The sequence below is a fragment of the Macaca thibetana genome, chromosome 16, assembly GCF_024542745.1.
Source record: "Macaca thibetana thibetana isolate TM-01 chromosome 16, ASM2454274v1, whole genome shotgun sequence".
In the NCBI taxonomy this organism is placed as follows: Eukaryota; Metazoa; Chordata; class Mammalia; order Primates; family Cercopithecidae; genus Macaca; species Macaca thibetana.
The window spans coordinates 57,458,580-57,479,908 of record NC_065593.1 but is presented as its reverse complement, the minus strand read 5'-3'; the positions used below and the strand labels follow the sequence as shown (position 1 = coordinate 57,479,908).

The window sequence follows — 21,329 nt, the reverse complement described above, 5'->3', positions numbered from 1 at the left end:
CCTTGGTCCAGGCCAACAAAGGCCTTACACCCTGAAGCTGCCTCAAACCTCGGCACCCAAAGTGCCCCGTTATTTCCACGTTGCAAACGCGCTGGGAGAAGCGCCTCGCGGGGTCCAGCGGGTGGACAGCCCTGGCCTCCCCGAAGGTGGAGACGTCCGGGTTCTCAGCCGCGAGAGGGGCGGGGCAGGGGCGCAGCGCTGGAGTCGGTGGCTTTGTAGGGCCCCGCAGGGCGCGGAGCCACCTGGGGAAACGGAAGTTCAGGGAGGGCGAGGCCGTGCCCCAAATCCAGGCAGCGCAGGCCGCGGGCCGCTCCCCGAGCCAGGAGGGGCCGCCGTCCGCACCGGGACCGACGAGGAAGCGGAGGTCTGAAGGGGGACAGGTCGGATGTGGCCTCAGAGAGGGAGGATGCGGGCCCGGAGCTGAGCCAGGCGGCCGGAACCCCACGGGGCCCGCGCGCCCCTCCCCGCCCAAGGGGCCCCGGCGTTGGGGGACAAGGGGTCGCTGCCTGGAGGACGCTGGGACCTGCCGCGCTGCGCTCCCCGCGAGCCGGGGAAACGGAGGGACGGGGGAATGGGGGTTGGCGGGGAGCAGCGAGCCTGGACTCCGGGGGAGGCGAGGCAGGGTGGCCCCAGTCCCGGGGCGCGGAGGGGGCGGGCGAGCTCCGGACCGGGGCGCCACGGGGACGGTTCCGGTTGGGGGGTCCCTGGGCCCGGCGGGGTTGCGGGACGCGCCGTCGGGGAGCGGCGGCCCGGGAGCCCGTCCGGAGGCGGCGCGGGGTCCGGGCGGGGCGCGCAGGGGCGGTGCCAGGCGGTGACGTGCGCGGGGGACGTGCCGCGCCAGCGACCCGAGCACTTAAAGTCGCCCCCGGCGCGGCGCCGGGCGGCAGAGGCGGGCGGAGGCGGCGAGAGGCGGGCGGAGGCGGCCCAGCGGCGGCAGGTAGGCGCGGCCGCGACGCTCGTGCGCGGGCCGGGGCCCAAGAGCTTCCCCGTGCCCGGCAAGGGGGCGGCCTCTGGGTCCGCACCCTCGCCCCCACCCCGCCCACTTTGTCCATCAGGTCCGGGGGCGCCCGGGGCATGGACTAGCCTTCTCGCCCCCCGCGCGGCCCCCACCGAGGGCTCCCGAGAGCCAGCCGCGCCCCTCCGCGCCCTCGCATCCCTGGTTGCCCAGTCTCGTGGCCCCCTGTCCGGCCGGGCGTCCACCCGTCGGGCTGCCCTCAGGGGCTGGGCTCCGGCCAGGAGGTGGCTGCGCTGGCGGCCAGGCCCAGTCCGGGTATAAATAGCTCGGTCCGCGGCGGCGGGGGGCGCGGGCTATATTTGGTGGGGCTGCTGCAGCCCTCCCTGTATGGGTGGCCTCTCCGAGGGGAGTGGGGAGCACGTGTGCTCTGGCGGAGGCGCTTTCCCCTGTTCACAGCACCCCAAACACTCCCCGACCCACACCCGCCCTTGGGCAATGACTAACAGCCCGTGCAAGGAAATGGAGGATCCCCTCCAGGGCCAGGCTGGGCTCCCTGGGTTCGCCCTACCTCTACCCCGGCCCCCAGGCGTGGGAAAACCAGGCACAGACTTTGGTAGCCTCCCACTTCCTAACCCATGCCTGTTTCCCCATCCGAAAAGTGGGTTGATGAGGAGCCTCCCTGGGTGTTGGGCCAGCCAAGACACAGGGGCTGCAGACTGGAAGGGAAGTGGCTGGAGTCGGTGAGGGACGAGGGGGGGAGCCGAGGGGCCGCTGTCCTCCTCTCTGTCCCAGAGGCACCGAGCTTTGTGGCCAGGAGGCCTGGGCTGAAAGGGTCCCTCTCCTGGTGATGGCCAGAGTCAGGCCTGTTGGGCAGGAAATGGCCGTTGGCCCACCCCAAGGCCCAAGGGCTTGTCCGTGCTGAGCACAAGGGTGGGTGGTCTTGTGTCTATTGGGGCTGGGGAGTCCAGGGTCCCAGCTTCACTTCACAGGCCTGGGAGTCAGGTGGGGGCTGGCCTGACCGTGCTGGGAGAGGAACTGTTCTCCAGCATGGTGTGGAGGAGGCTGGGCTGGACTCCCTCATGGCGAGCAGGAACTGAGGAGGTGCTAGGAGGCCATGGCGGGTGTCTGCCCCCAGAGAGGCTTTGAGTGCACAGGGGCACTGCCTTGGCAGGTGCAGTCTTTCCCCCAGGGCTCTGTGGTGTGGACAGTCTGGGGTGGGCATCTGGAGGCCTAATCTCAAGGCAGACTTGGTAACGACCCCATGTGACCTTGGGCAGGGCCCACCATCCAGGCCACCCAGAAAGCCATGTGGCCTGCATGGTCAGGCCAGCCCCCACTGACTGAAGCAGGGCACTTTACTTTGGAGGTGCAGCTACCAGAGAGCTCTATGGATCCCGGCCCAGCCGTCAGGCCAGACGGTTCCCCCCCACTGGCCTGCAGTGACCCTTATGCCAGGCTTGGCTGGCTCAGCGGTGGGTTCTGGGGTGACCTGGCCACGTGGGACAGAAGGGCCAGTGCCGCCCCCTCCAGTGAGGAGCCAAATGTGGGCTACACTCTGGGCCCCAGCGGGGGCCTTCTGGGCGGTGGCGCAAAGCCATTGGAGGTGCCCAGGCCCTGGCGCAGGGGCGGGGCGGGAGCAGATAGGGCTCGTGGAGTCCTCCCAGCGTCACCTGCCCGAGTCAGTCCCATCTGTGAAATGGGCCACGCCGGGCAGCCGCACGCACAGAACCTCGGGGGCCCCTGCCCCGAGACCCGCGGTTCACGAGTCGACGTCTCCGAGCCGCGCCCACTCAACCCACCTCTGCAGCAAGTGGAGCCGGCCCCCCCTTGTGGCTTCGAGGCCCCGACGCCTGGCGCGGCTCCCGGGCTCCGCTGACCCCGGTGGACCCGCGCGCCGGCAATTACGGTAGCGTCCGTTAGGGCTCCTACTGCGGGCAATACGGGGGCTCCTCCCATGGCGCGGTCACGTCCCCCACGTCCCGCGGCCGGCGGGGCGGGACCGGGCGGAGCATCCTTCCCTCCCCCTCCCCCAGGTGGGCCCCGCCCAAGCTCGCCCACCCGCGCCGACCCCCGCCGGCAGAGCCGGGAAGCCGGAACCCGCAGGCGCCCTCCCTCCAGCCCGGGCGGGGGTGCGCCGAGGAGGGACCTCTCCTGGCAAGGGTGGAGTTATGGGTTCCCCCCTCCGCCCCCCACCTCCCGCCTTCCTGCTTCCTCCCGGTCACTACCTCCCCCCGAGTCCCCACGACGCCCGCTGGGCGGCGGTGGGGTGGGGGCGCCTCCTGACCCGAGTCCTCCTCTAGTCTTGGCCTTCGGGCACTGGCTTTAGGGTGGAGGGGTGCATGGGAATCCAGGAATGGGGCGAGGTGGCCTCGTGAAGGGGCGGCCTGGCGGGGTCCAGGAGGCCTGGGAGGTGGGGGAAGGCGGCTCTGGACCAGCTCCGGTCCCCACCGCCTCCCGGCCCCAGGGCGGTGACCTCGGCCTTGCGGAATAGGGGTCTTCTGACCCCAGCTCTGAGACCCTGGAGTGTCAGCTCAGGGCTGAAGCCGGCGGCGGCGGCACATGCAGCCTCCCTTTCCCACGTGGGACTTGAGCCCAGTCCCTCTTGGGGCACCAGTGGGGGCTCCTGGCCCTGGTGTAAGTGGCCAGTCCGGCCTGTGCGTCTGCCCCGCCGGCCTCTGCCGTCATGATGTAAGCGGACACAGCGGCAGGGCACGGGCGTGCGCGGGGGTCTGCGGGGGTCAGAGGTGGGGTGCAGGGCCCAGGCCTGGGGCAGCCCCTTGCGCAGCGTCCACCCCCTGCCAGCTCGGCCCGGACACCTTTGCAGGCGGCCGGGGCGGGGCTGCCGGGGGTTACTCACTGCTCCTTCCTTGTTTGCACAACAGGGACGGCGGGGGAAGAAAGGAACTCAGCGAGGCCCCTCCCCCGGTGCGGCGCCCTCCCGCCCTCAGCACCCCTTAGCAGCCAGGCGCTAGCCACAGAGGGGCCGCTTCCTTGGTCCTCAGGCAGCTCCCTTGGATCCAGGAAGGAAAGGAATTGCCCTTTTCCTGCTCCGCCTCCTGCCTGGGCCACAAAGGCAGGGCCAAGACCCATCCTTCAAGGGCTGGAGTCAGTTAGGTAACAGACCTCGGGCCCGGGGCTCAGGCCACTGCACGGACCCAGGGAACGGGCTGACAGTCCAGTGGAGGCCTCAGCGAGGCGGCGGCACTGCGCATAAACCTGAGGACCTAGGCGGGTGAGGGGTCTGCAGGTCCAGACGCCTGAGGGGAAGCATGCCAGGGTGCCCAGTGCCCCCAAGGAGGTCAGCGAGGTTACTGGAGAGAGGCCCAGGAGGAGCAGGCTTAGGCAGCAGGGGTCGGGTTCCGGACCCTCTGTGCGTGAGTCCACATTGGCTCTGCAGGTCGGCATTTCGAGCCACCTGGCATGGCGTTCCAAGCCTGTGATGGGGGCAGTGCAGGGGTCTGACTGGCAGGCACCCAGGTCCTGAGGGCTTCATGGTTGAGTCCTGGCCTGAAGCCAGGGGTCCTTACAGACCCCTGTGCCCTGCACCCTTGAGGGAACTGCTGCCAGCAGCCCCTGGCTTGGGAGGGCACATGGCTGTGGGATGCGGGGTCTCCTGCAAGGGCTCCACCCACCCCTGTCCCAGGCCTCCTGCTCAGCTTCCAGCAGCCTGGGGTCGTGGTCTTTGGGGGACCCGCTCTCCGGCAGCCCCCACCTGGGAGATCAGCTTTCTCATCCCAGAGGCCAGGTTATTTCTGGGCGGGTTGGCACGCTTCCTGGGGGGCGGGGGGGGCAGTAAATGTCAGGGGAAGGCCAGCCTATGGCGTTTGCCCACGGAGAGGCCAATGCTTGGTGACTGTGGCGTGTGCTCCAGGCAGGACAGCCCCAGGGTGGTCCTCGGAACACCAGGCGACCTGTACCTTGGCCCATCGCAGTGCTGGGGTTACCCTGGGAGATGGGTTGTCTGCGCCGTTATTTCGTGCCCCTTCCCCGTACTCCGCCTCCTGTGGAATCCCTTGCCCCAAGCCATGTGGGCAGACAGCTGGCTCCAAGTCAGCCCCTGGACACCAGGCTGGAGTGGGAACTCCTGGAGCCATTTCAGCATGGCTGGCACCCCAGGCTGGGTGAGGACAGACGATGGTGCCAGGCTGTGGTCTGGGGGCTTGTCCAAATGCCTCATCTTGACACAGAAAATGGCCCTCCCCACGTGAGCTTCACATGGAAGCCACAAGCATCTCAGGTCTCAGAACATGCTGTGCCCTCCTGGCCAGTGAGTCCTGGCACTGCCCCAACCCTCTGCCAGCCCTCCTTGACTCTAGTTCAGGGGCGCCGCGTCTCCTGAGGGTGGCCCCCGTCCCCTTCCTCCCCGCGAGCCCTCGTCTGTCTTCTGAGGACCCTGCAAGCTTCAGATGCTGGGTTTGCCTGCGTCCCCCGCCCCCACTGGTGCAGCCAAGGAGACTCAGAGGCCCTGGTGCCTCTTTGTATTTTGGAGGGGGAGCCTGGGGTACGCGAAATCCGGCTGTTCTGTCTCTTGTGTATTTCCTTCCTTGGCCTTGCATGGCCTGTTTATTTTAAAAAGTGCCAACCTGCAACCCCAAACAAGCTGGGGCCCTGAGGCCGTCAACCCCTCCAGTCTCCCCCATGACCCACAGTCTGCATCCTTTCCCAGTTTCATTCCTCAAGTGCATGTATTTTTAATATCTTGTAGTTACCCTGCTGTATACTGTCATCTTAGGAAACTTTTAATACCAGTTTGAGCAGGACCTACCCTGCTGCTTAGTGACCCCAGACAGCATGTCCTGAAGTGGTGTGTCCTGGGGAGGTGCGACAGTCCTCCTCTGTCCTGTCCCAGGCACTGTGGTGGGGGCATCCGGTGTCCAGGTGCAGAAGCAAAAGCTGCTCCCGGGTTTCCCAGAAATGGTCCCGAGGCCTTGGCCCCAGGGAAGCCAGTACAGGTTGGGGAGTGGACCTCTGGCCCTGTGGCGGGGGTCTGTTCTGCTCCAGTGGACCGCATCTGCCTCGTCATCATCCAGCCAGCCACAGCTGGCTCCTGGGTCCCCTCATCAAGCGGCATTTCCCAGTAACAGTGACTTCGTGGAACACTTACGAAGCCCTTACAAACCATCCTCGGACCTCTAAGGCAGGGGCTCCAGGAGGCACAGCACCCGTGGTGGGGATGGTCAGGCAGGCTGGATGTGGGGAGGGTTCGGAAAGAGTGAGGAGCCACGCGCGGAACCCCTCAGACTCTCCCAGCAAAGGTCCTTGCCCTTGTGCGGGTCCTGCCTCTAGTTACGTGTTTGCCTTAGAGGCAAAGTTGGGCCGTCACGGAGGACCCACCAGGATGGGGTCTGCGCACACACTTGCAGGAGGAACCCAAGGAAAGGGGGCGGGGGTGGAGCCCCACAGATTGCGTGGAGCTTGCACAGCAGGCCTGCTGCTGCCTCCCAGGGCGCTGGTTCACAGCAGTCTGGAGAAGCTGAGCCGGCTGGACCAGACCACCCAAGGTCTCAGGTTGCAGCTCCCTGGTAAGGAGAGGACAAGGTGACTTCTGGGTGGGGTGGGGCATGAAGATGGAAGTCTGGCCTCGGGTTCCAACTTGACTCAAACGAGCTGAGCTCCTGGAGTTTACAAAAGGGACACCAGCTTCAGACATTGTGGGGGCTGGCGTGGTTTGCTCTGGTGGGCTGGATGGGAGCCTCCCCAGCCCCTCCCCTCCCCAGGAGGCTCCAGACCCTCCTGATTTTAGGCTGCAGCCTGTGGGTCACTCCAGGCACAGGTGGGGTGAGTCTCTTCTCACTGGAGAAGTTGCTGAGCAAAAGGGCTGCTGGGAGGCAAGGGGGCATCCAGGGATAAGGGGCCAGCTGTGCCCCCCCTTCCCCACCCCACCCACTCTAATACTGCAGCCCCTGTGCTTCCAACTGCCCGCTCCAGCCTGATGCCCAGCCCCTCACCGCCAGTGACTGCCCGCCTCCTCTTGTGCAAGCTCCTGGCGGGCTCCACTGAAGCCAAAGTGGGCCCTTGGGGGCAGGAGAGCCAGAGCAAGGCACGCTCCATCTAGATTCAGACAGGGAGAGACCTGGCGGACGCCACCCCTGAGGCCCCGGGGCGAGCTCAGTGCTGGGGACCGGAGGTGCAGGCTGTTGCCAGAATCATGGTGTGTGGCCCTGCCCAGCACGGGTCAGCCAGAGCGAGCCAGGACAGAAATGACGGCCAGGCCCATGTTCCTGCCGGGGGCTGCTCCTCCCAGGAGGTAATCTGAGTCCTGGCCGAGCCCAAAAAAGCCACTGCCCTTTAGAGCCAGCTGTGTGAGTGCAGGAGGCAGTGCAGAGGGAGTGGGACCCCCAGCTGCTAGCCTCCCTCCACATCCTCCTGCCTCCACCAAGCACCAGGTCAGGGGGCCACAAGTGCGGGCGCTGGGCAGCTGCCCCTCAGCCGAGCTGCGGGGCCATCCAGCCCAGGCGTGTGTGCCACCCAGCTCGTGTTGCTCCCCGACGGGCTGCAGCTGGGATGGTCACCCGGGCAACCTGAGTCAGCCTGCGTTCTCTCTCAGGTGAGGCGGAACCGACCCTCTCGGCCATGGGAGGGGCCGTGGTGGACGAGGGCCCCACAGGCGTCAAGGCCCCCGATGGCGGCTGGGGCTGGGCCGTGCTCTTCGGCTGCTTCGTCATCACCGGCTTCTCCTACGCCTTCCCCAAGGCCGTCAGCGTCTTCTTCAAGGAGCTCATGCGGGAGTTTGGGATCGGCTACAGCGACACAGCCTGGATCTCCTCCATCCTGCTGGCCATGCTCTACGGGACAGGTGAGGGCGGCCTCACACCGGGCCCCCGTCCGGGGCTCTGCTGGCAGATCCTGCCAGGCGCAGGAGCCCGCGTGTGGCCAGGCTCGGCAACAGGGCCTTCTGCCCGCTCCCCAGGAACCCTGGAGGGAAGCCCTCGGGGCCGGATCCTGCTGGGCAGCAACATGTTCTCCACAGGGCCAACCCAGGCAGGGTGCGAAGTCCATCCTGGCCCCTGTCCAAACGGGTCGGCTGTATTTATAGACAGTCCCAGAGGACAGGGCTGCCCAGAGCCATTCCTGAAAAGATGGCTGTTCCTGCGCTGCAGGGACCACGGAGCCCAGCAGGTGGCACTCGCCTGTCACTCTGCCCTGCGCTCTGGGACTGGTCCCCAGCGTGCCCCGGTGCCCCGCGGAGGGAGGGGTGGCGTGGGAAGGGGAGGCCGGCTGCAGACTGGGAGCTCGGTGGGCTGGCGGGGGCAGAGCTGGCTGCAGGCCCAGCCCCTCTCAGCTGCCGCCCTCCTCAGGCCCACTCTGCAGCGTGTGCGTGAACCGCTTTGGCTGCCGGCCCGTCATGCTTGTGGGGGGCCTCTTTGCGTCCCTGGGCATGGTGGCTGCGTCCTTTTGCCGGAGCATCATCCAGGTCTACCTCACCACTGGGGTCATCACTGGTGAGTGGGGCCGGCCGGTGGGCCGCAGGTGCCGGGAGGGGGGTGGGCCGCAGGTGCCGGGAGGGGGGTGGGCCGCAGGTGCCGGGAGGGGGGCGGGCCGTGCACTTCTGCTCCTGGGTCCAGGCCACCTCTGGAGGACAGCAGGGCGGGTGGCTGCGGGATGTTCCGGCCCCACCTCGTTGTCCCCCTCTCGCGTGTGTGGGTGGCAGGGGCTCTGCACACTGGGAGCCCGAGCCCGTGGGCACCTGGGGGTAGAGACGCGGGTCTTGGGCTTTGGGGGCAGCCTTGTGGGGGCTCTCACCACATTCCCTTTCCTCCAGGGTTGGGTTTGGCGCTCAACTTCCAGCCCTCGCTCATCATGCTGAACCGCTACTTCAGCAAGCGGCGCCCCATGGCCAACGGGCTGGCGGCAGCAGGCAGCCCGGTCTTCCTGTGTGCCCTGAGCCCGCTGGGGCAGCTGCTGCAGGACCGCTACGGCTGGCGGGGCGGCTTCCTCATCCTGGGCGGCCTGCTGCTCAACTGCTGCGTGTGCGCCGCGCTCATGAGGCCCCTGGTGGCCGCGGCCCAGCCGGGCTCGGGGCCGGCGCGATCCTCCCGGCGCCTGCTAGACCTGAGCGTCTTCCGGGACCGCGGCTTCGTGCTGTACGCGGTGGCCGCCTCGGTCATGGTGCTGGGGCTCTTCATCCCGCCCGTGTTCGTGGTGAGCTACGCCAAGGACCTGGGCGTGCCGGACACCAAGGCCGCCTTCCTGCTCACCGTCCTGGGCTTCATTGACATCTTCGCGCGGCCGGCTGCGGGCTTTGTGGCGGGGCTTGGGAAGGTGCGGCCCTACTCCGTCTACCTCTTCAGCTTCTCCATGTTCTTCAACGGCCTCGCGGACCTGGCGGGCTCCACGGCCGGCGACTACGGCGGCCTGGTGGTCTTCTGCATCTTCTTCGGCATCTCCTACGGCATGGTGGGGGCCCTGCAGTTCGAGGTGCTCATGGCCATCGTGGGCACCCACAAGTTCTCCAGCGCCATCGGCCTGGTGCTGCTGATGGAGGCGGTGGCCGTACTCATCGGGCCCCCATCAGGAGGTGAGCGCTGCGCCCCCAGGCAGTTCCCCACGTCTGCCCTTCCCATCAGATGCCCGCTTTGCGAGGCAGGGACACACACCCCTAGGCAGCTGTCAGCATTGCGGGACTCAGAGCTGAAGGGGGTGCACTGTGCTGAACCGGCCCTGATTCTGCTGGGGCCAATGGATCTCCGTTAGGAGTGGGGGGCTCGGTCTGGCACAGTGCACCCCAGATAGACAAGGCAGCTAGGGGCTGGATCCGTGGGGTGGGCAGCTCCTCCAGGCTCTACATGGGCACCACGTGGCGGCTCCGGGCAACCCCACAGCCAGTTTTTGTATTTTGGGGCCTCCTTTTTGAAGGCTGACTGAGCTAACACGTGAGGGAAATTAGGTTTGACTGGAGCAGCCTTGCCCAGGCTCTGGCTGCCTGGCGAGGGGGTCCTGGGCTTGGGGAGGGCCAAGGTCTCACCCCCAGACTCGTGTCTTGGAGTCCGCGGTGGCCAGGACACAGAGCTGGTGCTGAACACAGCAGGGCTTCTGTGGCTGCCCACTGGAAGCCTCAGGGGAACTCGGTGGGGACCAGCCTGACTCCTGCCACCAACCAAAGCCCAAACTCTCCGCAAAGCCACTGCTATTTTTAGCCTCTTAAGTCTTCGTTCCCCTGGGGAGGAGGGAGAAGAGGCTGAGGAGGGAGGATGCCCCCAGCTGGAACACATGGAGGAGAGAACACCTCCCAGCCCCACCAACTCAGAGGCAGACAGGGCGACCCGTGTGTGCTGAGACGCAGAGACACAGGCTTGGGGGAGCTGTGGGCCCTGGGGGCAGCCCGCAGAAGCAGCTGGGACTAAAGGGGTCTTCCTACAGGCAAGCTCCTGGATGCGACCCACGTCTACAAGTACGTGTTCATCCTGGCGGGGGCCGAGGTGCTCACCTCCTCCCTGATTCTGCTGCTGGGCAACTTCTTCTGCATTAGGAAGAAGCCCAAGGAGCCACAGCCCGAGGTGGCGGCCGCGGAGGAGGAGAAGCTCCACAAACCTCCTGCAGACTCGGGGGTGGACTTGCGGGAGGTGGAGCATTTCCTGAAGGCTGAGCCTGAGAAAAACGGGGAGGTGATTCACACCCCGGAAACGAGTGTCTGAGTGGCTGGGCGGGGCCGGCAGGCACAGGGAGGAGGTACAGAAGCCGGCAACGCTTGCTATTTATTTTACAAACTGGACTGGCTCAGGCAGGGCCATGGCTGGGCTCCGGCTGCCGGCCCAGCGGATCGTCACCTGATCAGTGTTTTGCGGGGGAAGGTGGCGGGGTGGGAACCATGTCATTCCAGAGTGGATCTGTGGTGAAACCAAGCCACAAGGTTACAAGGCATCCTCACCAGGGGCCCCGCCTGCTGGTCCCAAGCAGCCTGCGGCCACTGCTATGCTCAAGGACCTAGAAACCCGCACTGCAAGACAACGTGACTTTAATGGGAGGGTGGGCCGCGGACAGGCTGGCAGGGCAGGTGCTGCGTGGGGCCCTCTCCAGCCTGTCCTACCCTGGACTCTCACGTGGGGCCTGTGCCCACCCCTCTAGTGTCTTGGGGACAGCTCCTTCCACCCCTGGAAGGTGGAAATAAACCTGGATGTGGGTGGAGCGTCAGGACAATGGTTTCCTAGGACTGTGTGGTTTTGCCATGTGGCCTAACTCTGTGTCCCAAATCTCACATCTGCTGGTAGCCTGGCTGTTCCTACAGTGGCTCTGTCCTCACCAGCTTTCCCTGCAGCAGCACAGCATTCGTAGCAGGGGCAGGCACTGCGTGGAGGGGGGTGCGGGGCGGGTGCCTGGAGGCCGCTTGTGCCAGGGTGGTCTCTGAAACGTTCCCTGGGAGCCCCTAAGTGGTGGTTATATGGGAGCTGAGGTGGAACAGGCCACTTTATTCACTGCTATGTTTAAGAAACAGGGCTCTCCTGCCTTCCCTTTTTCGCCCCTCTGGCTGGCAGTGTGCACAGTGCGGCCAGTGCCCAGGGCTGGTCTTTGTGCCCTGTCCTCCATCCAGCCCAGTGCAGCACTTGGGCTTGTCCTGGGCACCTAACACCCACCTGCCCTCGTGGCCAGCAGTGGCCTGCGTGGCTGGGAGCCCGGTCAGAGGCCGCCGGGGCCCTCAGTAGGTGCGTCGTGGGCGCTGGGGACGGCAGCGGGTGCCCTGGCGGGCTGCGTGCAGCCGGAGAGATGCCATGTCCCTGCTCCTCTGCAATGAAAAGCAAGCGAAAAGCGCACATCTCAGCTCCAGGTGCCCCCATCTGCCCCTGGCCTTGCCCCAGCTGGGCTGGAGCGCTCTCAGCCCAGGCTCCTGCCTGCAGCCGCAGGGCTGTGGAGGCCTCTAGCAGGGCTCAGGCTGGCGGGCAATGCCAGCAGCTGCAGGGATCAAGGTCCACCTCTGCACAGCCAGGCCCATGTGTCTCGACAGAGTCCACCAGCCCCACCCAGCAGCTGAAGGGAGAAGGACGAGGAGGTGGGAGCAGGCAAGGTGGTGGGAAGCAGGCAGCCTGGGCCTCAGAAGACACATGGCCTTCCCCGGCCGGCACCCCCACATCAGGGCCCCATGGGGGCTGCTCAGACCCAGGAGTTGCCGCCTCTGGACCTGGCTGTGCCTGGTTCTGCTGGCCTCAGGAGTGACCTGGGCTTACAGAGGTACTGGCAGGGAGGTCATGGGCCGGGTGGGGGGTGCTTGCTCCTGGAACCCTCTGTTTCCAGGTATCTCAGGCCCTCACCCTCCCCTAGGCAGGAAGCAGGCCCCTCCAGCTCAACTGTCGCCCCTCATCTGCCCCACTCTGGTCCCCACACCCACAGCACACAGCAGAGGCCCAACACAAAGTGGCCAGGCAGTGCTGCTCCTAGACAGACACGCCTGAGGGGCCCTGCTCAGATTCAGGAGTGGTCCCGATGTGGGAAGGCGGCCATGCGTGGCTGGGGGCACGGGACGTCTGGGGGCTAGGGTCCCTGGGGAAGGCGGCCATGCGTGGCTGGGGGCACGGGACGTCTGGGGGCTGGGGTCCCTGTGCTGCAGAGTGGGTGTTGAGTTCTACCACCCCCTCCTTCAGCTGGTGTCTTTACAGGCGAGAAGCCATGGGGCAGCGGGTCTGCTCTGACACAACAGGCAGGAGTGAAGGGAAGGGAAGCCCGGGGCCCGCTGGAGGAAGCTGGGCGCAGAGGTCTGGTGTGTGGGCTGCACAGAGCTACCCCCCAACCCCGGTGACAGATTCTGGGGCCAAAAGTGGTTCAGGTCTACCATGTTGTGAAGACCCCCTGACCAGAGACACGTCCATCCAGAACCCACTGCTACGTTGGGCTGGGCGGGGCGGGGCGGGGGGCAGAGGGCACACAGACTTCTTCACACGATCCCACATCAGAGGGAGGAGGGAGGTGTTCACCTGGCCTGGGCTTTCCCAGAGAACAGCCCTGGAACAGATGTGTGCAGGGCCCGTGCTGGGGGAGGTGGTGGGGGAGACGCAGGGAACCCAGAAAGGGCCTGGTGGCTCCAGACGCTGCCATCCCTGGGCCTTCCAAGGGGTCTGTGGCGAAGCTCCCAGGAGGCACTGCCCAGTACCTGGCAGACCTGCTCTTCCCCTCTAAACCACGTCTGCGGACACAGACCCAGCCAGACTCAGGTGCAGAGAACAAGCTCTCTAGCCCTGTCCGCTCAGGCCCTCACAGGGGAGATGCAGAGCCGCCACCCAGCAGGCCCTGAGGACGTGCAGCCCCTGCTCCCTCTCAGGGCAGGGAACCCCAGGAGGGAGGCTGCAGGCCTGGGGAAGGTCAGGCAGGAGCTGGAACTTGGGTCTTGCCATTTTCCGGTTGGGGCCGGTGAACAGGGCAGGGGCTGAGCCTCACCCACGGCCACAGTGAGGCCCCACACACCGTCTCAGTCTGGGGCAGCAAGAGGGAACCATGTGAGGGGGCCTGGAGACGGGGAAGGCCCTGGGAGACGGCAAAGTCTGCGCAGGAGGGGCTGGCAGAGCTCCAGGCCACAGGCCTCCCCAGGGTCAGGGCGGAGTGCGTCACAGGCAGAGTCGGCGGGACAGCCCCGGAACCCCCTCAGCACACACCCACGTGGGGCTCAGAAAGCTACACCATTCTTAGTTCGAGCAACCTCCACACAAGCGACCCAAAGTCTTTATGCTTTCACTACAAACCAAAATATCCTCATCTTAGGCAGTGTGACCCTGCTGGCGTGGCTGTGGCCAAGGACCAAAGGAGTGGCCTGGAGTGGAGAGTGTGGGGTGGAGGTAGGGGCGGGAGGGAAGCTGGAGGGGAGGCGGCCTAGCCTGGCTGAGCTCATCCACACACAAGCACAGGTCAGGAGTAGGTGTGGACCTCCCTGCTCTGGCAGCCCGACAGCCCCCGAAGGCCTTGGATAGGGGCCGCTGCTGTGTGCTCCGGGGCGGGCAGAGAGGAACCGCATCCTTGTTCCTGTGCAGGGCCATCGGGGCAGCTCCTGGGCTTCAACAGCTCAAGTGACAGGGGAAGCCCTGAGCACTGCGGCCCTATGGCAGTGGGAATGGACACGCGCTCACCGCAGGCGGCTGGAGTGCCGCTGCCGGCGCCACCTCAGAAGGCAGGGGCTCTCCAGAACCATCACACAGAACATGCGTGGACTTCCGTGTGCACACCAGAGCCCAAGGGGGCAGCACGGCGAGGAGCAGTCGCCACCCCTCCCTGCCCGGCAGGAGGCCCAGGGCACAGCTCTCCTCCTGCTCTGCCAGCTCCCAGACACCCACAGGCTGAGAAAGAACAAACAGTCGTCTCAAAAAAGTATTTTCACAGAGTTCACCTCAATGCATCGAAAACTCTCCAGCTGATGAAATAAAGACCACATGGAAAGGGGAGGGAAGAAAGGTAGAAGTCATTATGAATTTATTATTTACACAATTGTTAAAGTACACAAATACAGTGGCGATACAAACGCACAGCTTGGAGACTGGCCGCCAGTGCACAGCTGACACAACGTCCTACCTACGTTTCCTGCACGGGGCGACGGGGACTAGATACTGGGCAAGGACTGTCACAAGCACACTCCGAAGACGCAACCCGGCAAGGCTCAGGCTGGAACCCGGGCGCAGAGCTGCCTCGCACAAACGTTCTGGCGCTACATCAGGACCACGGGTATTTACAAAGCCAGCTTGCGCCACTTCAGGCCACAGCCACAACGTCTCTCCGGGTCGGGGACGTCCACCTTCAGGAAGGCGTCCGGCAACAAAGAAAATCTCTAACTTGGCTCTGACCCACCCCAACCTCCCTCTGTACTTCGACACACAGCTCCCACCCGCTCAAGGCCCCGCACTCCAAAATGCTTACACAGTAACCAGCCTAGGATTCAGAAAGCACCCATGGGCTCAGCCAGCCAGCCAGCCAGCCGGGAGGGTGAACGACTGTGTTCCAGGACGCCAGCCAGTTACGGTGTCCGGGCATCTCTGGGGAGGAGAGGGAAGAACCCAGGTACACACCTTCAGGGTCCTAGAGTCCAAAGGGAACATTGTCCATCGTGATGGGGTCCAGGAGAAGTGCCCACGAACACAGACTGCACTGCGCATCGGGGGTGGGAGCACAAGGCCACTGGCTACTGGCCAACTGCTGCGGAGTGAGAGGCGAGAAGGCATCCTGGGAACCTCAGGGCACAGCAGCGCGGAGCCTGGGGCAGCACCAGCTCACGGAGACCGCCTGCCTTCTGGTGGGACTCGGCGCCACGCACGCTGCTTCACTTCTGACCAAGAGACACGCGCCCAACAGAAGGTCACAGAGCGCAGACCCTACTTCCTGGGCGTGAAGGTACTGGGTCAGGTTGGGAGAGTCACCTGCTCCTTGGCACCTCGGGGTGGGTCCTTCTGACCTGCCGGCTTTTCTGAGCTAGTCTTGGCACCTGGCAAGGACAGCCCTGCTCCTGGTTTTGAGCACGGGCATTCACACAGATCGACTGCCAATCTGCCCAGGAGCACTGAGTGTTGAGAAAACGTACCGAGTGCAAAGGCAGCAAAGGCAACAAACACTGCAGTAACCACACACCTCTCGGTTCACAATCCTCTCCCAAGGGACCAGAAACGCATCTTCCACCTGTAATCCTGGGACTCCCAATTGTCCTGCTAGGGTCTCAAAGCCTCTGCTTCCAGGTTCTCAGCTGCCTGCCCACCTCCTAGGGAAGAAGAGCACAGCACTTTGCCTGGTAACACCCACCGCGCACCCCTGCTCCGCGGCAGCCTGCGGGTCCCTAACTGCTCTCCAAGGGCCTCAAGAGTTCCCGACAGCAGGCATTTCAATTACAGGAGGAGGGAGGGTGAGACGCCAAAATCAGGTTGAAGAGGTCCCACCACACACGGGCACGCACACACACCACAGACTTCTGCTGAGAAATCTCCTCTCCAAAGTGGACAACAAAACACTGCAAAACAAACACAACACACACCCTTGAGATCTGCCTGCACCCTCTCCCTGCCCGACTCCACCTCATACACAAACTCCAATCCAGCCTGTCTCAGAATTCCTTAGAGTCAACGTTTTTTTGTAAGACCGCAAAAACAGACAAGAAAGAAACAATAAAAAGACAGATTTTCTTTACACAGATTTAAGCCAGTAATTTTTAGCAAAATGATACAAAACTGTCTTAACCAAGTAGAAGATTGGTAGTTACAGTGGAATCGTCAGGGAGTACAGGGCGGCCACCACTGGAGGGAGCTGAGGCCCTGGAAAGGGAGTCTGACTCTGCAATTCTCTCTCTGCTTTTCTTCCCAGCCCCGTTACAACCGAGTTCACGTGGAGGGCCGCAGTGCAGCCCCAGCGGTGGCAGCTCTTGGAGTCTGTCCGTTTAGTCTGTTTCCCCCATGAGCGTCGCTGGGTGAGTGGCCTGGAGAGCTCCCGGTGTTAACATTTCGATCCTAGACCGGGGGACGCGTCACTAGTAAAGCCATTGGTAACAGAGTAGATCAGCCATGCATTGTCTGCCCTTCACAGCAATAAGGAGAGTTCTCATCGGTGCACGACAGACTGAAGACCACTGGAAGCCACCCGACCAGGAATCTGTCGGAGCCAAAGCACAGGAGAAGGTCAGCATGGGGCCGGGGGAGCTGGTCAGGCACCCGGGCACAGATACCACGGTGACGGTGCTGGGCAGGGAGGGGACGCACTGCCACTGCCTAGCCCCAGTCTAGACGCCTGCGTCCCTCGCCACGCACAGGGGCCTCTGTGGCCGGGACACGTGCTCAGCAGAACGAGTGACAGGAAGACGGGAAGGAGGAAGAGGCATGCAAGCAAGGTGCCCGCAGAGCCGAGCTCGGCACGGTCGGAGGATCAGAGTGGAGCGGAGATGGGTGCTCCTGCCTCCCTTCCTGGAAAGGAACCTGGTGTTTGAAAACGGGTACCCCTCTCGGGGAAGACGTGAAAAGCAGTTCCTGTCAACACATTTCCAGAGTGTGCACAGTGTGAAAACTGCAGCAGGTCTCCCAGCGGCACGGACCCGACAGAAGCGCAAGCCCCTGCTGGAAGGAGCTGCCGAGCGCGCGTGGCCGCCAAGGAGGGAGCACAGCGTGGACGCCGGCCATGCACCGACGGCGGGGAGTGAGTGGGCTGCAGCTGGAGGAGTTAATACAGACGAAGCTGCGTGGACAAGACGGCTGGGCAGAGACCCAGTGTGAAAAGAAACACAAAACAAGGACAGAGATAAATGAGACAGGAAGAGAGAGGCGACTAGAAAAGCCGGCATGGCAGAGACCGCCAGGAGTGTGGCGCGGCAAGAGCTTAGGAGCCCCCAACACAAGCGTGGAGCCACTCAGCTGAGCAGGACACAGACGCCCTCCAGGCACGGCCCACCCTAGACAAGGCAACTCAAGTGCTCAGGGCACCCGCCTTGCCGCTCCTGCCCCACGGGTGGGCGCCCAGGACAGGAGGGGAGCAACGGCACACAGAACGCAGTCACGGGGAGGCCACAGGCCAACAGGATGGTTTCCTGGGCTCACTCTGTTCCAAGGCTCTCTGTGGACAGCCTCCCCCCAAGACTGGGCAGCGGACTGCCGCCGCTCTGCACCCCACAAGAAGAACAGAGCAGAAGAAGCCTCACTCTACCTCCAGCACCTGGCATGCAAGCCCAGCCCACCTGCAAGCTCCCACGGGCGGGGCATGGTGGCTCCCACCCACTTGGCACTGCTGCCTGGCGCCCGCCGCGCGCACACTCACCCAGTGCTGCCTTCCGATGGGAGACGAGCAGCTACTTGCCGTGGTGTTCGAAAGGAATGCTATTCTGAGGTGGGGAAAAGACAGCTGTTGGTAAGCGTCCCGCCGGCCCCCTGACTACCTGTGTCGGCCCCATGTCCAGATGGGCGTCCTTGCCTCAACCAGGTCCACAGACCGACGGATGCCGCCTGGGTGAGCCCAGGCACGGCGCACAGCCTCACTTGCCTCTTGGGACGGGCCTCTGGATAGGAATCACTTGCTCTTAAGGCCAATGAGGGCACGGGACAGGCCCTCCTGAGTCTTCTCAAGCACTAAGGAAACCTGACTCCCAGCGGGATGGCAGGTACTGGGCAGCCCCACAACTGGGTCTCAGGGCGCAGCCTGCAGGCAGCGGAGACGCACATCCTCGCCGCTATGACAACACGGCTCAAGCCTAGTCCTGGACAGGGGTTGATCAAAGCGAGTCATCAACTGTTGAAGTGACGAGGCGTTCTTCGCACAAAGAAACCCCAAACAGACTCAGCAACTAGATGGCCTTTAGGGCCCAGGCTACCGTGGCCAAAGAGCCCTGGCCGAACACCAACAGCCCGAGAAGAGGGGGTGAAGACGGAACAGACCCAGGTGGAGTCCAGGCTGGGGCGGGGTCCTACAACTATGGGGGTCTCTGTGACCTGCAGGCAGGGCTGCCATGTGGTCCTCCACCCAGCCATGGCCAGCAAGCCCTGGGAGACCTTCCTGCTGCCTCCTCCCATCTCCATGGGGCGCAAGGACTCCTGAGAGGAGCAGAAAGAACCGGGAAGAGCGACGGCCCGAGGAGGAAGACTGGCCGGGGATGAGTCACTGCCCGTGGTGACTGTCTCTCCAGCTCACCTGAGCAAGCAGGTGAGGCGCTCCGAGCACTCGAGCCTCCTGTACCCCCCTTGGGATTCAAAACGGGGGGCCGCCGGTCACAGCCACCACCTGTGCTGGTGCTGGCAGAGTCTGGCAGGAAGGGAACACAGCCAAAGCCTTCCCGTGAGATGGTGACGGAGGGGCCGGCCCTGGAGGTGGGGAGCCCTCAACATGCCTCTCAAGAAGGCCCCCCAGGGTATCCAGGAGCAGAGGCCAAGACGCTTCTTTCAGAAAGCACCCCCAAACCAGCTCTCTGGAGACTCCTCCCTGCTAAGAGTCCACATCGTATCTCCTCACATGGAAAACAAGGGCCTAAGAGCCAGCCGTGGGTTCCCGCCATAGCTCACCACGGAAGGAGGCACTGCTCACGGCCACCTCGGGGGCTCGTGGCTATGATGGCCACACCCAGGTGCCACCAGGGCTGTGTTCCGAGAAGAGGCAGCTGGACTCAGGCCGTGGCTGCTCAGCCCGCTCAGGACGGCTTCACTGCCCTCGAAGATCCCAAACCACTAAACACTTCACTTTTTTTTTTTTGAGACGGAGTCTCGCTCTGTCCCCCAGGCTGGAGTGCAGTGGCCGGATCTCAGCTCACTGCAAGCTCCACCTCCCGGGTTCACGCCATTCTCCTGCCTCAGCCTCCCGAGTAGCTGGGACTATAGGCGCCCGCCACCGCTCCCGGCTAATTTTTGTATTTTTTTTTTTAGTAGAGACGGGGTTTCACGTGTTAGCCAGGATGGTCTCGATCTCCTGACCTCGTGATCCGCCCGTCTCGGCTTCCCAAAGTGCTGGGATTACAGGCTTGCGCCACCGCGCCCGGCCAACACTTCACTTTCTTTAAAACAAACAGAAAGCGGCCGGGCGCAGTGGCTCAAGCCTATAATCCCAGCACTTTGGGAGGCCGAGACGGGCGGATCACGAGGTCAGGAGATCGAGACCATCCTGGCTAACACGGTGAAACCCCATCTCTACTAAAAATTACAAAAAACTAGCCGGGCGAGGTGGCAGGCGCCTGTAGTCCCAGCTACTCGGGAGGCTGAGGCAGGAGAATGGCACAAACCCGGGAGGCGGAGCTTGCAGTGAGCTGAGATCCGGCCACTGCACCCCAGCCTGGGCGGCAGAGTGAGACTCCGTCTCAAAAAAAAAAAAAAAAAAACAGAAAGCACTCAGGCCCCTTCCCTAGTCTTTGCTGGCCAAGCGCTGCGGCAAGGCGGCCCAGGTCCAGCCAGCGCCCAGCAAGGGGAGCACTCTCGGCTCCTGCGCCATGGTTCAGGGCTACAGAGCCAGCCGTGCGTCAAGAAGGCACGAGGGCCCGGGCAGACCCTCCTGGGACCTGCTCACGGTAACTGATGCGCAAGTGCCAGGCTCCTGGAAAGAAGCCAGTTAAACCCTCTCTGCGTCTGGAGGTGAGAGCAGGGCTGTGCGCAGGTAAGGGACCCACTCTCGTGATGCAGCCCAGACCCCTTGAACCCAATTCAAATAACCACGAAGTCAAAATCCTGCATCTTTGGTCTCTTTGGGAGGAAGTTATCATACAAGAAATCCACTTCTAGTGATATCATTAGTGAGTTAGAAATATGCAGTAACCCCAATCACTTTATTAAAAGACGGCAGGTGGTCAAGAGTGCTCCCCACTCCGGCATGTTCCTGGCTAGCCAGCTACACCCAGCCCCGCTCGCGGCAGCAGGCCTGGCTCCATCCTGTGACCCCAAAAGACACCTCCCCACAAGCCCAGAGCCAGGCTCCAGGGCGTTTCTGAACCGAGTTCCTCCTCATCCGGAAGACCTGTGGGGGATCTGGGCACCCCCCAGGATGCCTGCTGGTGAAACACGGCCCTGCCCCACTAACCCTGTCCCTGTTGGCGAACAACCCAGACAACTATCTGAGAAAATACAATGGATCCATGTGGAGAAAGCTGTTCTGGTTCAAAGAGCACGTTAGCAAACGCAGAAGACAACAGAAGCCAGAGCAAGGAGAGGAGAGGCTGCTGCAGGATGCTGAAGAGGAGGCGGGCGTGGCCAGGCCCCGGCTGTGCAACAGGGTACTTCTCGTCGAGGGAAGACAGGCGAGGCCGTCAAAAGAAGGAAAGCCTTGTCGTAAGGCATGCCACCAGGGAGGGTCGCGCGGGGAGCCCGTGGAGGTCCCTACGGGCCTCCATCCCTGGCCAGCAGCAAGAATGAGGAAGAATGAGGAAGGTTCCCTTGGGCCAGGGGCACCCACAACAGGACGCAAGCGGGCGCGTGGTGTTGGCTGTCTGGGGACAGCTGCAGGCAGCGGGCACTCAAACAGCAGGAGAAAGCCCCCACGGTTTGCTGGCCTCGGGCACCTGAACCTGAGACTGGCCACCTGCGACCAGGAGACAAGCCCCGTGACGGCCCAGCTTGTCTCCCAGGCCCTCCCGAGAAGCCTCATCTGCAACCAGGACACCACACCCTGGCAAGATTAAAAACTCTCAAAAATGGGGGGAAGAAAGGAAAGAAGGAAAGAAGCCCTGGAAAAACCACAGCCCGCTCTTGACTCAGACGGGGTAGCCCAAGGCCCAGCGCCCGCCCAGGAGCTCTGCACCTACCTGTGAGGTGGACATGCGAGAGGTATCTTGTCGGCCCGTGAGGTCGGACGAGGAGATGTTGACGGGGGCCCCGCGGTGCAACCGCATACTCACTTTCCGCTCTCTCTCCATGCCGGAGACGGGCCGGGGGGAGGTGTTAGCTGAGGACAGGGAGAGAAACGGAGTGGGTCGCCCCTGTCTGCTGCCTCTTGCTTGGGGCTTCCTGTGAGAGGCTGTGGCCAGAGAGGA

At 63.9% G+C, this 21,329-nt stretch overlaps 2 protein-coding genes across 8 annotated transcripts in view; one reads left to right on the top strand and one right to left on the bottom strand.

Moving 5' to 3' along the window:
* Positions 1-287: 287 nt before the first annotated feature.
* Positions 288-11,089, top strand: SLC16A3 (solute carrier family 16 member 3). 5 transcript variants are annotated; one of them, XM_050765797.1, is made up of 5 exons: positions 288-364; positions 7,503-7,751; positions 8,254-8,397; positions 8,718-9,473; positions 10,316-11,089. In XM_050765797.1, the coding sequence occupies exons 2-5, from the start codon at positions 7,529-7,531 to the stop codon at positions 10,588-10,590; spliced, it is 1,398 nt and encodes a 465-aa protein (XP_050621754.1). In that variant the 5' UTR covers positions 288-364; positions 7,503-7,528; the 3' UTR covers positions 10,591-11,089. The 5 variants fall into 5 exon arrangements, with proteins under 5 accessions (XP_050621754.1, XP_050621753.1, XP_050621756.1 ...); XM_050765796.1 differs by lacking the exon at positions 288-364 and adding an exon at positions 858-937; XM_050765799.1 differs by lacking the exon at positions 288-364 and adding an exon at positions 3,677-4,069.
* The window catches only part of CSNK1D (casein kinase 1 delta), a 34,674-nt gene continuing 23,977 nt past the window's right edge, over positions 10,633-21,329 (bottom strand). Inside the window, exons 8-10 of one of the 3 annotated variants that reach the window (XM_050765800.1) lie at positions 21,102-21,241; positions 11,527-11,675; positions 10,633-10,782 (exon numbers count right to left, since the gene is read on the bottom strand). In XM_050765800.1, the coding sequence (XP_050621757.1) occupies positions 11,589-11,675; positions 21,102-21,241 (227 nt within the window). In that variant the 3' untranslated portion in view covers positions 10,633-10,782; positions 11,527-11,588. Of the gene's footprint in view, positions 10,783-11,526; positions 11,676-14,319; positions 16,496-17,647; positions 17,712-21,101; positions 21,242-21,329 lie in introns of those variants that run through there. The other 2 variants (XM_050765802.1, XM_050765801.1) reach the window with 2 other exon arrangements.